Source organism: Mandrillus leucophaeus, unplaced genomic scaffold (genome assembly GCF_000951045.1).
Source record: "Mandrillus leucophaeus isolate KB7577 unplaced genomic scaffold, Mleu.le_1.0 Scaffold68, whole genome shotgun sequence".
In the NCBI taxonomy this organism is placed as follows: domain Eukaryota; kingdom Metazoa; phylum Chordata; class Mammalia; order Primates; family Cercopithecidae; genus Mandrillus; species Mandrillus leucophaeus.
Window position 1 is genome coordinate 1,644,504 of NW_012107363.1, and position 15,463 is coordinate 1,659,966.

General features: G+C 50.5%; 1 protein-coding gene across 1 annotated transcript in view; it reads left to right on the plus strand.

Moving 5' to 3' along the window:
* Window positions 1-15,463, plus strand: part of TBC1D14 (TBC1 domain family, member 14) — a 148,297-nt gene that overhangs the window by 65,100 nt on the left and 67,734 nt on the right. The window contains exon 3 of the mRNA XM_012002160.1: window positions 12,189-12,309. Within this exon, the coding sequence (XP_011857550.1) occupies window positions 12,189-12,309 (121 nt within the window). The remainder of the gene's footprint in view (window positions 1-12,188; window positions 12,310-15,463) is intronic.

Genomic DNA, 15,463 nt, shown 5'->3' on the forward strand with positions numbered 1-15,463 from the left:
CAGTGGCATGATCTTGGCTCACTGCAGCCTCCGCCTCCCGGGTTCACTCGATTCTCCTGCCTCAGCCTCCCGAGTAGCTGGGACTGCAAACGTGTGCCACTATGCCTGGCTAATTTTTGTATTTTTTTTAGTAGAGATGGGGTTTTTGCCATGTTGGCCAGGCTGGTCTTGAACTCCTGGCCTCAAGTGATCCGCCCGCCTTGGCCTCCCAAAGTGCTGGGATTTCAGGTGTGAGCAGCCATCCTTGGCCAGGGTTAACTTTTTAGTATCAGATGCTACTTGAGTAGCATTTTCTGAAAGAAGAGTGGCTCCAAGTATTTCCAGCTCTTGGGTACTTTGGATTGTGTGTGGAACTGGGAATTTTGAGCACGGTGATTGATCATGGTAATGGAACCTCACTGTCTTTCTTCATGTTTCCTGTGGAGGAGATGGGATTTTCTTACATCGGAGGTTTGCTTGGAAGGAGGCTGCGTTGTTTTTCCTGTCTCTGACCGTTGAGAGGGCCGGCCCTTTCCCCTTGCATTTTCAAAGGAGAGTCAGAGGCCCGTGTGAATATGTGTGGCGATGTCAGTTTTTGGGGGGTGGAGATCTGGAACGTATACCTCGGAAGTGGGATTTCGAGGAAGCATTTAGGTTTTGCCTTCTCTACCCTTGGTGAATAACAGGATTGCTATGTCCCTTCAGGAGGAAGCGTCTTAGCCTCGCCGGGCCACGGTGTCCTGTCCGTACGGTGGGGGCTGTAATACCTGTCTTGTAGGGTTATGGGAGGAGGATGTAAAACACAGGGAAAGTGCCTGGTGCAGCACTAGGCAGGCACCTGATAGTGCCCTGCCCCGGGTAACTAGGATTCAGAAAGTGGTGGCAAAGATGCCCTCCTGGGCCAGGCAGTCTCTGTGGGAGCCGAGTCAGCTGGGTTCCGATTGCTTTGGAATCGGAAGTTGCCAGCAGTTTCGGTTGATGAGACAAAGGAGGGAAAGAGCAAGAAGCCCTGAGTGACTGCTGAAGTGCAAACAAGCGTTGAAGTGTACAGTATCTTGAGGGGAGGGAGGGGGACTTTGGGTTTATTTCTTAAGACTTGAGAGGCTTTGAGAAAGCCCTGATGAGTGTCTGTGGCTTGTGGAACCTGCCCCACCAGGTCAGGGAAGATTGCGTCCTGCCTCCCCTGCTGTCCTCTGCCTTCAGGGACAGATAGCAGCCTCGGACACGTAAGTCCGAGTCGCAGCTCTGTGTTGCTTAGGTGGACGAGTCTGGGCCCGTCTTCCCAGCCTCCTACCTTCCTCTTGGCTAAGTGCGATAATAATTCTCATGTAATCTTTATAAAAATTAATTGAAAAAAGCTTTCATTCAGTAATCTGAGTGTTTTACTCAGTGCCAGGAACTGTCGTGGGCACTAGAGACAGAGCGGTAATTAGAAGAGGTGGTACCCACTTCCATGAGCTTTACATTCTGCTGAAGGAGACAGATCATAGCCCCCCGACTTATAGTTTGTGTTCGTAATAAAGTTTTTTTCTTAAAGAGAATCCCCCAAACTGTGTAAGCTTCAAGGCCTTCCAAACCTAGATCCACCCCTGCGAACGGATGATGGAAGTGCTGAAGTAGCAGGTGTGGTGGAGTGTGGCGGAGTGGAGGGGATTGCACAGGACAGACCACCCCTGGCCAGAGGCTCCTGAGCAGCTCTGGCTCACTGTGGCCAGATCTTCTATTCCAAGAGAAGCTGGAAACCCAGGTTTTTCTGTGATGTTTAAAAACGTTGAACAAATCAAACTGTAGAACATGGCGTCAACAGAAAACACAGGCTACCAACATGTCATCTCTGCTGAGGGCACCTGCACACGTGCCTACATAGACCTGCCATTGAGCGCCTAGAGTGCGTGGAATGACTGATACGCCTGGTCCCCCTTCACTCTCACCTGGCCCTAGGAGGAAGTTGGCATGATCTCTAATTGCAGATGAAAGGAGACCCAGGGACCAGGGTTGCTTGCCCGGAGCTGCTTCTCTGTGGAAGGGCAGGGCTGGCATAGCCGCTGGCCAGTCTCCCCAAAGCCTCCTGTGCCTCACTGCTTAGCCAATGCAGGTGACACGAGGTCACCTCCCACCTTGTGGCTTTCTAGATGCAGATGGGTGCCTGAGCTGCCTGGGCAGGGAAGGAGCGCTGGGTCTGTGGCCGGGCTCAGGTGTGGGGGCCTTCTCACCAGGAGGGCCACGGTTCCTCACTGCTGCATTTGCTAGAAGTGAACAGAGGTGGCTCCGGGAGTGGGATGGACAGCGAGTAAGCTGCTTCCGGCTACTTGGTTATATTTGCCTTTTTACCATTGATTGGCGTCTCGTCCACCACGCCCCACAGCTTCGCCTTTCTTAGGAAAAGTCTGGCAGTGGAGCAGGAGCATGGTTGCACGGTGCTGGGAGCCACGTCGCTTGCTGCGTGTTCCTCTTGAGGGTAGCGCCGGCCCGCCGTTCTTCATTTGTACTGGGAGGAAAGTGAAGAAACTTGTGGCCTGCACTGGGAAGGTAGACTCCATGTGTCCACCGGTGCTTGCCTGGGGAGGCCTGGAATGGCCTGAGTTTGAGTCCCAGGTGGGTGACCTTGAGAACTGACCTAACATCTAGGCTATTTTCCTTGGAATGCTATCACCAATCTCACGCTCAAGCAGTGGCTGATGTTTACAGTAAATTCCATGGGAGCAGGTGCTCCATGCCTGACACAGTGTCTGACTTAGAGTCAACATACATTTGAACAAGTAAATATTTAGGTCAAGAAATACTTGGACAGATGGAGGTGTAGGTTGCTGGCCTGGTATGGCGTCTCCTTGCTGTGGAAAGGTCTTTTGTTTCTGTGTTCTGAAGTCATGGGCGCGCTTCCTCTCCTTTACACATGCAGGGCTCGCCTCTTGCTTTTGCTTACTGGTCTCCTCTGGTATTGCCAGCGGAGGAATTTGGGCTGGTGATTGGGCACTTCTTGCTATATTCCTGGGAAGAGAACATGTCTTTTAGGTTTTATCTTAGACAGTTAGAGAAGGCCAAGGCGGGAGGATGGCTTGAGCCCAGGAGTTCGAGACCAGCCTGGGCCACATGGTGAGACCCTGTCTGTACAAAAATTAGCCGAGTGTAGTGGGATAAGCCTGTAGTCCCAGCTGCTTGAGAGGCTGAGGTGGGAGGACTGCTTGAGCCCAGGAGGTTGAGGCTGCAGTGAGCTGTGTTCACACCACTGCATTCCAGCCTGGGTGACAGAGTGAGACTCTCAAAAAAAAAAAAAAAAGGAGGGGGGGGTGCTAGCTTTTTTTTATGGGCTGGTTTTATTGTCCCCTTGTTGGGATATCCCAACCCTCTTGGGGAGGTTAAGCCCACAGTGCTGCCTAGGAATATAACTCAGCCCTTTAGCCTGGGCCAGGCTCACCCTGCTCCCAGGTTCTCAGCTCCCCAGGGATGGCACTGCTTACTGTGCTCTGTGTCCCACTCAGCAGCTGAACACAGCGCCAGGTGCGGGTCAGGGGTGAGTCAAGTCGCTCTCCAGATGACTGCTCCAGGTGGCCAGCCCGCAACACAGACCTGCAGTTACAGCCGGAGTCTGCAGTTGCCTGGCCAGCCACCTTTCCAGCGGCCTTAACTGCTTCATACTGGGGGTCGAGCGGGTTATGGAGCATCCTGACTTCAGTGGGTCTAGGAGGTGGGTGATGGGGTAAGGGTGATACAGGTGATCCCCACCTATACACACACACACACACACACACACACACACACACACACACACACAGATATTACTGAACAATCTTTTTATGCTTTATTTTTTGAGAGAGGGTGTCGCTCTGTCACCCAGGCTGGAGTGCAGGGAGCTCACTCAGCTTGTTGTATCTTCTAACTCCTGGGCTCAAGCGATCCCCTCACCTCAACCTCCCAAATAACTGAGACCATAGGTGTGCACCACCACGCCTGGCTAACTTTTTTTTTCTCATGTTTTGTAGACATGAGGTCTTACTATCTTGCCCAGGCTATTCTCAAACTCCTGGCCTCAAGCGATTCACCCACCTTGGCCTCCCAAAGTGCCGGGATTATAGGCATGAGCCACCGGGCCTAGCTTGAACAGTCTTCTTACTGCCCTTCCCTGGAATGCTCTCACCCTTCAGTCTTCTTTCTCTCACCCTCCAAGGCTGGACACTCCTCTTGGTTCTCACGGTGTCCCTACCCCTGTCTCATTGGCCAGTTTATTGGTCAGCTTCTTGAGGATGGTAGCCTTATTAACTCACCTGTTTGTTTTATAGTCTGGGCCTTGGAGACAATAGGTACTTACTTAAGAGTGTGTGTCACTGAATGGAATATGCAGGGTTCCAGGCCCCGCAGCAGGTGCTGGGTGCTTTCCTGGCTTGCTTTTTATCGTATTTAATCGTGGGAGGTAGAAATGAGGCTCAGAAGCAGTGCCTGCCAAGAGGTAAAGTCGGGGGCAGACACAGCTCTGCCTGCTTCTCTGAAGCCCTTGGTCCCCGCTGGGCCTTCCCCCCGGGCTGGTGTGAAGGCTGTGGTCCTCCTCCAGGCTCTCAGCTGGCTGCTGCTGTTTCCGGCGGGGCCTTGGCCTCTGGGAAGCACATTGTGGGCAGGGGTTTGTGCAGAGCTGCTGAGTGGGAACAAGGGGGCATCACGGGCTCAGCTCTCCATGCAGCGCCTTCTCTGGAACCCTCTCAGGATCTGTTTTTGAGGCATAGTAGGCATGGCGATTGCACTTAGGCTGTGGAATAAACATTTTCATGTCTCTTCCAAAGGCCTTGTTTTTTGGTACCAGCAGCGCATCACTGAGTACTTGCATTTCTTTGGCCTTTTGCTTGCTGTCACTTCCTACCTAATGCAACAGGAGTGGCCCCATCTTGCCAAGTTGTGTTGCTAGGAGTACAGAAAAATCCTGTACTTTTTTGGGGTGTGATGAAGTCTTACTGATTTGAAGGATGGGATGGGAGTGGTACAAAGCATTTCATTTTCTAATGGCAGAAATACCTAGTTTTGCAGTGGCTTTTAAATTTTTTATGAACTTTTTTTCCATCAGCAATACGTTTGCATGGCTCAGAAATCAAAAAGTACAAGACAGTATATGGGTGAAAAGTTGACTTTCTAACCTGTGCCTTTTCTTTTTCCTTTTCTTTTCTTTTTTTTTTTTTTTGAGACAGTTGGACTCTGTTGCCCAGGCTGGAGTGCAATGGTGCGATCTCAGCTCACTGCAACCTCCGCCTCGTGGGCTCAGCGATCTTCCCACCTTAGTCTACCAAGTAGCTGGAACTACAGATGCACATCACCACGCCTATTTTTTTTTCTTTTTTTTTTGTATTTTTTGTAGAGACAAGGTTTTGCCATGTTGTCCAGGCTGGTCTCAAACTCCTGAGCTCAAGTGATCCGCCCACCCCTGCCTCCCAAAATGCTGGGATAACAGGTGTGAGCCACCGTGCCTGGCCTACCCCGTGCCCTTTGCTACCCGATATCCTGCCCCAGAAGCAATGAATATAAGCAGTTTTTGTGTTCTTCCAGAGAGTCTGTGCCTGTACAGGCAAATGCAGATGCAGGTGTTACTTGGCATGCCTCGTATGATTATGTACCCTGCATTTTTCCCTTCAAAAAAATGCCTGTCGGCCTCCTGAAAGCTGCCTGTGAGTGTATCAGGAACTCTTGGATTGTTTCCAGACTTTATCTGACATGAAAAAATAATATGTTTTATGTCAGCCAGCATCTTTCAGCATGCTGAGCTGCACCTTTGGCGTGTCCAGTGGCTCCCGTATGGGACAGCACAGGCCCCGACCTGTTGTCAGAAGGTAAGGGGTGTTGGAGCCTCCAGGCAGTTTGCTGTTTTCAGCCCTGCTGCCTCTCTTCAGGTGTTGCCCTTCCAGCCTAATCGGGTGCACTGCACAGGCCTGTGAAAGTCCCTGGTAACAGAGTGGAGGAGGCCGAGAGAGGCCAGAATCGGTGCCCAGCGCGTACCTGACTACTCTTGTTGGGAAGGGGGCTTCTGAAGGTCCGTTTTATCCCAGTTAAATGTGTGAGCTGTGGACCTCGCTCCTAATTATCAGGACGCGGTGTCCTGGGTTCTGGCACTCCTGGACCTGGGATCTCTGCCTTCACAGAAAAACGGACATGCCATTATTTTTAACATACTTTGTTGGTGTCCCCTGTCTTTTCCTCATTACTTTGCAAGTCATTGGAGAAACGCCCCAGGGAAGCACTGGACCCTTTACCCTGTGCAGAAGGGCTTCTGCCTCTTTCCGGCTTACAGGCAGGCCCTTCCCATGGCCGGGTGTGGCCTGATCCCTGACAGCCCCCAGTGTGTCTCCCAGGCTCTGCCGTATGGCTTTAAAATGACACTGAGCAGCCTGTGTGGACAAATCCGGGTGGGGCCAGCACCTTTCAGGGCACCCTTTGATGGGCACTCCCCATTCTTGTCAACTGTGGCCCCCCAAATCTCTCTGTGCCATGGGGGAGCCGAGCTGGCCCTGCTGAGGAGTTGAGTGAGAAAGAATTTCTCTGCAGTGCCCAGTCCACGAGGAGCTGTGCCTGGTGGCAGGGCTGCGTGTGCATGGCTGAGCTGGACCCCCTCATTTAATCCTGGGTCTTCTCTTGGGGGCACTCGCGGGCAGAGGGAGCAGCCTGTGTGGCAGGCCTGAGGTAGGCAATTGGAGCCACGATGCCATTACCACAAAAACAGGTGCAAGTCCTTGGCGGGATTTGTGGCAGGCCTGGCGTGGTCCACTTGTGCTTACAGAAGATGGCCCTGGTAGAGAGTGTTGCTAGGGTCTAGGGCTTGGTGTGGAACTGCACCTATGGGGTGCCTGAAGGAGGGGCAAGGCAGGCACAGCTGGAGCGTGACTGGCATCTGTCTGTGGGGTGTGTGCAGCCGAAAAAAGGCAGGAGGACAAGGAGGCTGGGCAGTGGGGAGCCCTGGTGTTAACCTGGAAGACTGGAGGGTTTAGAGCACATACGACTCCTGTTTCTGTTGTTCAGTGTCTGAATGAATGCGGCCAAGGGCTGTTGAGAGTGTCTTGCTCTGGCCTCCTGACTGCAGAGGCGCATCTGAGCCAAGGCTGGTTGATGGGGCTTTTAACACGAGGTATCAGCCTTTTAGAAAGAAGAAATGGTTCCCTCATCTTTGCGGATGTTCTCAGGTCTCCTCTCCCACCTGCTGCAGGAGGAGGGATCTGAGTCTGCGCCTGGATGAAGGGGCCAGGTAGGAGGTGAGATATGCCAGCACCCAGGTGCTGTGCAGGTACGGACGGTGGCGGGAGAGGCACCACATCCATGCGCTAGCATGTGTACACGTCGGGGTGGTGTGGGGCAGGACTCATGAACTAGAGTCTGGGGCTGTCAGGGAACCCCGCTGCGACAGCACGGGTGACACCGACCGTGTGTGGGTTGGAGGCAGGGCACCTACAGATACCGATTGTTTACTTGCCATGCCCTTGGTGGTGGGGTTGCAGCAGCTGCAGGTGGGTCTCACCAGGGTTAATGAGTGCTCTGTGTCTGCACGGCAGCTGAGACAGCTTGGAGGCCAACAGCTGCTTGTCCTTAATGCTGCTAGTAGAGTGAGTGCTTTTGCTCTATGGGACAAAGGAGTTTCTTCTTCCCACTGAAGGGCCCTTTACTGGGGATGCAAAACAAAAGGAGTCCAGCGTTCTCTCGGGCAGGGTTGGCAAATGGCCCTCACCCCTGCTGGCCGCCCCCCGGCTCCCAGCCCCCTCCAGGGAGGCTGTGGTGGTCTACACTCCTCACCTGCTCTCTCCCAGCCCCCCACCACCCATTACCCCTTCTTTCCAGGGGGACTCCTTCCTGCCGAGAGGTTACCTCTGTTGAGTTCTCAGTCTCGGGCCTTGATTCGTCTGGGTTGCACTCCCCTTACCTGACCCCTGTGCCTTGCATGTCAGTCCTACCTCCTCATCGCCCTACATTTGCCTCCCCTGCACACACACACGATGGCTGCTCCATTTGCCAGCAGACACCTACTGCGTGCTGGATAGATCCTGGGGATGCAGAGGTGACTCTACCTTGCCCTCCGGGAGACCCCACCGAAGGTGAAGACATGTGGAGAGGAGAGGGGATGGAGTCCATCCCATAAGCACACAATGAAGGGAATGCCCTGTGCTCTGGAAACAGAAGCAGGGGAGCCCAGGCCTGGGCAGCTGGTCTGGGAGGGCTCTGCAGAATGCCCCGACAGCAAGTGCTAGGACTTCCAATGCTGGCCGGGGGGGGTGGGTATTGCGGGGGGGATGGGACAGGTGCATTTGAAATAGTGAAAAGAGGAAGCTAGGAGCCAGCAGCCCCTTTGTTCTGTCTCCTGTGAGTGTCAGAGATGGTGGCTGTAGCCACTGTGTGCTCAGCATCTGAAGGCCAAGGGGTGGACTGACTCACTGCGCCACACAGCCCATGAAGCAGCAGCTGAGGGACTGCTGGACTCCGGACCAGCAGCACCAGTGTGGGCTCCCTGTCGGGCAGACAGCATAGGTGTTGAAGGGACAGAGCAGACGGACTCTGCAGTGCCCAGGCTCGCTCCTGCCAGGCTGTGTCCTCTCACTGCACCTGACCTGAGGGCGATGTCCCAGGCTCTCTCCTGCCCGGCTGTGTCCTCTCACTGCACCTGACCTGAGGGCGATGTCCCAGGCTCGCTCCTGCCCGGCTGTGTCCTCTCACTGCACCTGACCTGGGGGCGATGTCCCAGGCTCGTTCCTGCCCGGCTGTGTCCTCTCACTGCATCTGACCTGAGAGCAATGTCCCAGGCTCGCTCCTGGCCGGCTGTGTCCTCTCACTGCACCTGACCTGAGAGCGATGTTTGGTCATGTGATGGGCAGGTGCGGGTCCTTGGCTCCCCCTTGGCCTCCCGGGCCCAGCCGCAGCTATGCCAGGGCTCCCGATGCCTCGCCCACCAGAAAGGAGGACATCCATTCAGCCCAGAGCCCAGGCTGCAGCATCTTTTCACTTGTAGTGACTTGTTTTAGGGTTGCATTTCTGCCTCTTAACCCACAAAAAAAAAAAAAAAAAAAAAAAAAACATGCTTTTTATGAGCTTTTCAAAAGTCATGGCTTCTCATGTGATCCTAAGCTCTTATGTTAAAAATAATCATACAACTTTGATTTTTTTTGAGACTGAGTCTCACTCTGTCACCCAGGCTGGAGTGCAGTAGTGTGATCTCGGCTCACTGCAAGCTCTGCCTCCCAGATTCAAGTGATTCTTCATGCCTCAGCCTCCTGAGTATCTGGGACTACAGGCGCCCGTCACCACACCCGGCTAATTTTTTGTATTTTTAGTAGAGACGAGGTTTCACCGTGTTAGCCAGGATGGTCTCGATCTCCTGACCTCGTGATCCGCCCGTCTCGGCCTCCCAAAGTGCTAGGATTACAGGCTTGAGCCACCGCGCCCGGCCTACTGCCTGAAGTTTTAACCTGGTTTAATTGTTTAAGTCCTTCACATGGCGAAATCTTAGATGTTCAATGGATTGGATCTCAGACCGTTCAAAGTTCATTTTCTTTTTCTTTCTTTTTTTTGAAACAAGGTCTTGCTCTGTCGCCCAGGCTGGAGTGCAGTGGCGTGATCATAGTGAAAGTCCATTTCTTATAAATAGAAATTGCCTTGAGCTATGAAACTATTTCCGAAATGATTATAACCACCACAGAAAAGGAAGGAAACCATGAAACTATTTGTTTTCTTTTTTTGAAAGTTTCTGTAACTTTATTTTGATAAAATTTCAAATTTACTGAAAAATTGCAAAAAACCCCCGGAACTCCAATATATTCTTTAGCAGATTTACCGACTATATTCGGCTCTGTTTGTTCTGCTTCTCTTTATATATGATAGTATATATGCATATTTTTTCCTGCGCCGTTAGAAGAGTAAGTTTGACATACCATGTCTGTTTACCCTTAAATATATCAGCATATTTCCTAAGAACAAGGGCATTTCCTTATGTAACCACAGAACAGTTGTCAAAGTGAGGAAACTTAGCATTAATCCAATGCTGTTGTCAAATCCACAGTCTGTAATCAGACTTCATCAGTTGTCCCAATAATCTTTTTGTTTGTTTTTTGAGATAGAGTCTCACTCTGTCTCCCAGGCTGGAGTGCAGTGGTGCGATCCTGGCTCACTGCAGCCTCTGCCTCCTGGATTCAAGTGATTCTCCTGCCTCAGCCTCCTGAGTAGCTGGGATTACAGCATGAGTCACCATGCATGGCCCTCTTTCGTGTCCTTTTAATCTGAAACAGTTCTTCAGCCTTCCTTTGTTTTCATGATAGTGACATTTTGAGAGCTTACAGGTCCATTATTGTATAGATTGTCTCAGTCTGGGTGTGTCTGCTTCTCTTCATGATTGGATGCAGGTCGTGCATTCTTGGGCATCAACGCCATCGACTTGGTGTGTTGTTCCCCGTGCATCACATCAGGTGTCCTGTGCCATCTGTCCTGGCTTTTTTTGAAATAGAGACAAATGTCTTGCTGTGTCACTCAGATTGGTGGTGTAATCATAGCTCACTGTAACTTTGAACTCCTGGGTTCCAGTGATCTGGCCTTAGCCTCCCCAGTAGCTAGGGCTGCTGATACATGCCACCGTACCCGGCTAATTTAAAAAGATTATTTGTAGAGACAGAGTCTCACTCCGTTGCCCAGGTGGGTCTCAAACTCTTGGCCTCAAGCCGTCCTCCTGCCTTGGCCTCCCAGAGTGCTGAGATTGTAGGTGTGAGCCACCACTCCTGGCTGGTGGTGTTAGCTTTGGTCACTTGGCTGAGGTGGTGTCCCTCAGGTTTCTCCAGCAAAAGGTTATTTTGCTTCATGTAATGAATAAGGAATTTGTAGGAGACACTTTCAAACTGTGTAAAAATCCACTCCTCATGCAGCTTTCCCCACTGGTGTAAGCATCCGTCGATCATTTCCTAGCTCCATCAGTCTTTCTCTCCTTACTAGGTGGCTTCCCAAGAGCTTTCCTCCTCCTCCATTAATTTCTGTGTTTGTTTATTGGTACCTATATGGACTAGTGGATTTCTCTTTTATTCAATGAGTTATGATCCGTTGTTCTCATTATTCGGATGATTAAATTGTTCCAGATTGAGCCCGTGGGAGCCTATTCAGGCTGGCTACTGTTTCTTTTAGACATGTCCCAGTATTTCTTTGAGAACTTTCTTTCTAGTCCAGCAAGATGCTGCAGGCTCACCTTGTACTTTCTGGTAACTCCTGGAAGCCATTTGTTTTCAATGAATGCATTGATACAGTGCATTCCAAACAGTTTATTTTGTATGAATACTACCGGTTGGGATTTATTTGTGTTATTTGGAACTTCTGTTCACATGTTCTTTGGAGAGAAGACCTTGTGACCATCTCATGAGTAATTTTCTTTTTATGGTATGTGAATACTCGTTATAAATAGGTAATACAGATTTACCTTGTACATAATTTAAGCTAGAGGTTACATACTAAAGCAGCTGTTACTCTTAAACACTAATTGTGTACTTGAAATTTTAATTTGTGTAACAACCTTATAGAACATGGGGCAGTGTGCCCTTGTTAAACACAGGAAACAGGCTCAGAGAGGTTAATATACTGGTCCAGTGTCATGTGGCTAATGAATGGTTGAGCCAGGGTTTCAATTCAGTTTAGTCTGACTTCAGAGCTTACTTTTTCTGATACCCTTTGTTATGATATAACACATTTTCTTACTCTAAATTATAGAATTAGTTGAATAACGAAAAGGTTTTTTGTTTGTTTGTTTTTGAGACAGAGTCTTGCTCTGTCACCCAGGCTGGAGTGCAGTGGCGCGATCCCTGCTCACTGCAAGCTCCACCTCCCGGGTTCATGTCATTCTCCTGCCTCAGCCTCCCTAGTAGCTGGGACTACAGGCCCCTGCCACCATGCCCGGCTGATTCTTTGTATTTTTAGTAGAAACAGGTTTTCACCGTGTTAACCGGGATGGTCTCGATCTCCTGACCTCGTGATCCGCCCACCTCGGCCTCCCGAAGTGCTGGGATTACAGGCCTGAGCCACTGCGCCTAGCCAACAAAAAGTTTATTTCTGGCTTAAGGTCTTTCTCTTGCTGCATAATTCAGTGTCTGTATGAAAATAAAGTCTGAAGAATTAAAGTACATGGTTCTCAGAGGAAAGTTGACTTGTTTTTATTGGAGTGGTTCTGCTGTCCTGCTGTTTCTTTAATTACCCAGAAATGCCCTAACCTTGTTATTTTCTTCCTATAGGAATTTGCTTGCTAGAAAACAAAGTGCAAGACTTGACAAACACAGTGACCTGGGATGGAAGTTATTTGGGAAAGCGCCACTCCGAGAGAATGCTCAGAAGGATTCAAAGAGAATACAGAAGGTACACAAGATCTGAAATCACAGAAATAGGCTGTTGGATGTGTTCAGCAGATATTCATGAACCTTGCAAAAATGACCATATTGAGTCCGAAACTGGAAATCGCTTTGTATTATCTGCATGCCACGTTCCTCAAATTTAAGTCTGTATTCAGAATGTGGATGAATTTAACCTTCATTTCTTATAGCTTATAACATGCACATAGGAAAGTCCATGTGACAGAGGTGGGCTCTAGATGTTGATAACAGCATTTAGACAGAGCTGGGTTCTAAATATTTATAACTGTATTTAATCAGTGTTAATAATAGTTGCAAATGTGTTCATCATCAAATTTGTATTGTTTGATATTAAACGTTTCTCCCGTGGGTTCCTTGGAGCTCACATCCTTCCTGTGCTGCTCTGGGACAGGAAGGCAAGGGCCGTCATTCCCCGGCTCTGCTGGGACGCCGCTCCCTTGCTCCCTCTGAGGCTGCCTACTTTTGGGGTGGGGATGGGGTTCACGGTCAGGCCAGGCCTGCATGTCCTCACCACTGGGCTGCTTACGATGGGAGAGATGCCTCTGCTGGATGCTTGCTTGTGCACGGACACAGCAAGTCCACGGCCCAGGCAGCCCTGACTGTTGCCGCCTGCAGCTTCTCCTAGGCCCTGAGTCTCAGCTGGCTCGGCATCCTAAGAGTCTGCTGTCTGTCCCCAGAGCCGTGACATTGCCCCCAGCACCCTCACTCATCCAACCTGAGTTTTATATTCATTGATATTTGCTCAGTAAACACTCCTGAGGCTCCACTAAGCGCCAGGCCTCATGCTTGGCACTGGGGTTGGAAGGGACACAGTACCCATGTCCAACAGCGTCCCTGTGGAAAGATTCCAGGGCAGGTACAGGAGGAGTAGGGTGGCACGGACAATTGAGGTTAAAGGTGTGACAGGAAATTAATTGCTATGGGGATCATGTACTGAGTGATTACTGTGTGCTAGTTCTGATTCAGCACTCGTGTTTCTAGTTCCTTTCAAACTCGCAACAACCTGGTGAAGAAGATAGTATTATTAAACTCAGTTTACCAAAGAAGCGCTGAGACACAGAGGCTGAGTGACTTGACATGCAGGGTCACATCGCTAGTAAGTAGCAGAGCTAGAAACCGGCCCCAGGCAGTGGGGTTCCAGGACCCCTTTTGCAGGCAGGGCCAGGCAGGCAGTGGGGACAGCACAAGATAAGGACAATGTGCAGCTGAGCCCAGGAGACTGCCAGGAGGAGGCTAGCCATGGGGCCCGTGTGGTGTGCCCGGTAGCCTGCCTCCAACCCCAAGACTTTGCAGAGCCTCTGAGTGTTTTACTTAGGTAAGGAGTGATGGCATCACCCTGGGTAAGAATATGGCTCTTGGGCCAGCCCAGGCAAGAGAAAGTGGGGTCTGGCCCAGTGCTGTGTTGTGGGGTTACAGAGGATGCCCCTTTAAGTGCTGAATGGATAGGGAGTGACTTGCTGGTGACCTGTTAGGTGTGGAGAGCGGTTTGTGGGGGGTGAGGCTGGAGCACAGTGTTGAGGCTCCTGGGCAACAAAGTGAGTTTCCACATGCCACATTCTTCATGCGCCGGCAAGTTGAATTTGGTTTGAGTGTCGTCTGCCATTCTCTGCTTGTTGATTATTACATTTTGAATTTGAATCACTTATTGTGTAGGCTTACTAAAATAGCATACAATTAAAGTGTGATGAGTTTGTATGCAAAGCTCAGCTATAAATTTCTTGGGAAATTAAATAGCCAAGCTGTTATAAAGTTTTTTGGTAAATCACTTAAAAAAAGCAACAATTACATTAAAAAGAAATAGATCTTCCCATGGCACTTAATGTCACTTACGTCATGTTTGAACTTGTCTCTTTAAGACCCTGTTTTTGTTTTTGTTTTTTTTTGAGATGGAGTCTTGCTCTGTCGCCCAGGCTGGAGTGCAGTGGTACGATCTTGGCTCACTGCAAGCTCCGCCTCCCGGGTTCACGCCATTCTCCTGCCTCAGCCTCCCGAGCAGCTGGGACTACAGGCGCCCGCCACTGCACCCGGCTAATTTTTTGTATTTTTAGTAGAGACGGGATTTCACCGTGTTACCCAGGATGGTCTCGATCTCCTGACCTTGTGATCCACCTGCCTCGGCCTCCCAAAGTGCTGGGATTACAGGCGTGAGCCACCGTGCCCGGCCTGACCCTGTTGTTTTTTAAGGAGAGCATGGATTATGTTCTTGACCTTAGAGGATTTTTTTTTTTCTGTGAACTGAAATGACTAGGCCAGCTCATTATGTGGTAACACAATACTGCCAAGAGGAGGACCATCTGCTTCCATCATCAATAATGAAGAATGTAACTTACCTGCGCGAGTCATTCAATCCTGCCCGGGACCTGCTTGCTTGTCTCTGGCCCTCTCATCGCTCATCTCGCAACCCAAGGGACTTGGGGAAGCCTGAGAGGGGCTCAGGGTCAGGGACTCAGCACTGTGGGGAGGCCTCTGGGCTGCAGGCTGGGACTGGCTGCTGTCATAGGCGTCGACTCACACAGCCTGCACTGGAGAGAGGCAGGCGCTGGGGCCGTGACAGCCTAGACTTGTGATCCAGGATGGTGACAATAACTCCAGTTAGAGCTGAAGCCTAGAGAAGGTGTTGAGGAAATTCCTTTTCCTTCTCTGGAATTTTTCTTATTACTTGAGAGAGCAGCATCACATGGTGACATAAGAACATGGACTTGGGAGTTAGACTGCCTGGGTGTGTATCCCAGCTCTGCCACAGTTTGGTTGTGTGACTTTGGGCAAGTTATTTAACCTTTCTGAGCCTCATTTTCCTCATCTCTACACTAGGAAGAACAGTAGCACCTGCCTCCCAGGTGGTGAGGATTAAATGGGTGAATACACACATGCACTCAGAATAGTAGTGAATATAGAAAGTGCTGTGAAAGTGTTTGCTGTTACCGTTGTTTCTTTCTTATGACAAGTCAACCTTGAACAACAGGAAATGGAACGACAGAACACAGTGCGAGAGAATGAGCCTGAGCTCTTCAGTGCGTTCTTCATCTGGCCAACAAGTACTGAGCCATGTTGAGGCCAGGTCTTGTGCTGGGCACTGGGCGCCCAAGAGCAGTTGGGTTGACCTGCCTCAAGGAGCCTGTGGCTGAGCTGGGGTCAGGTGT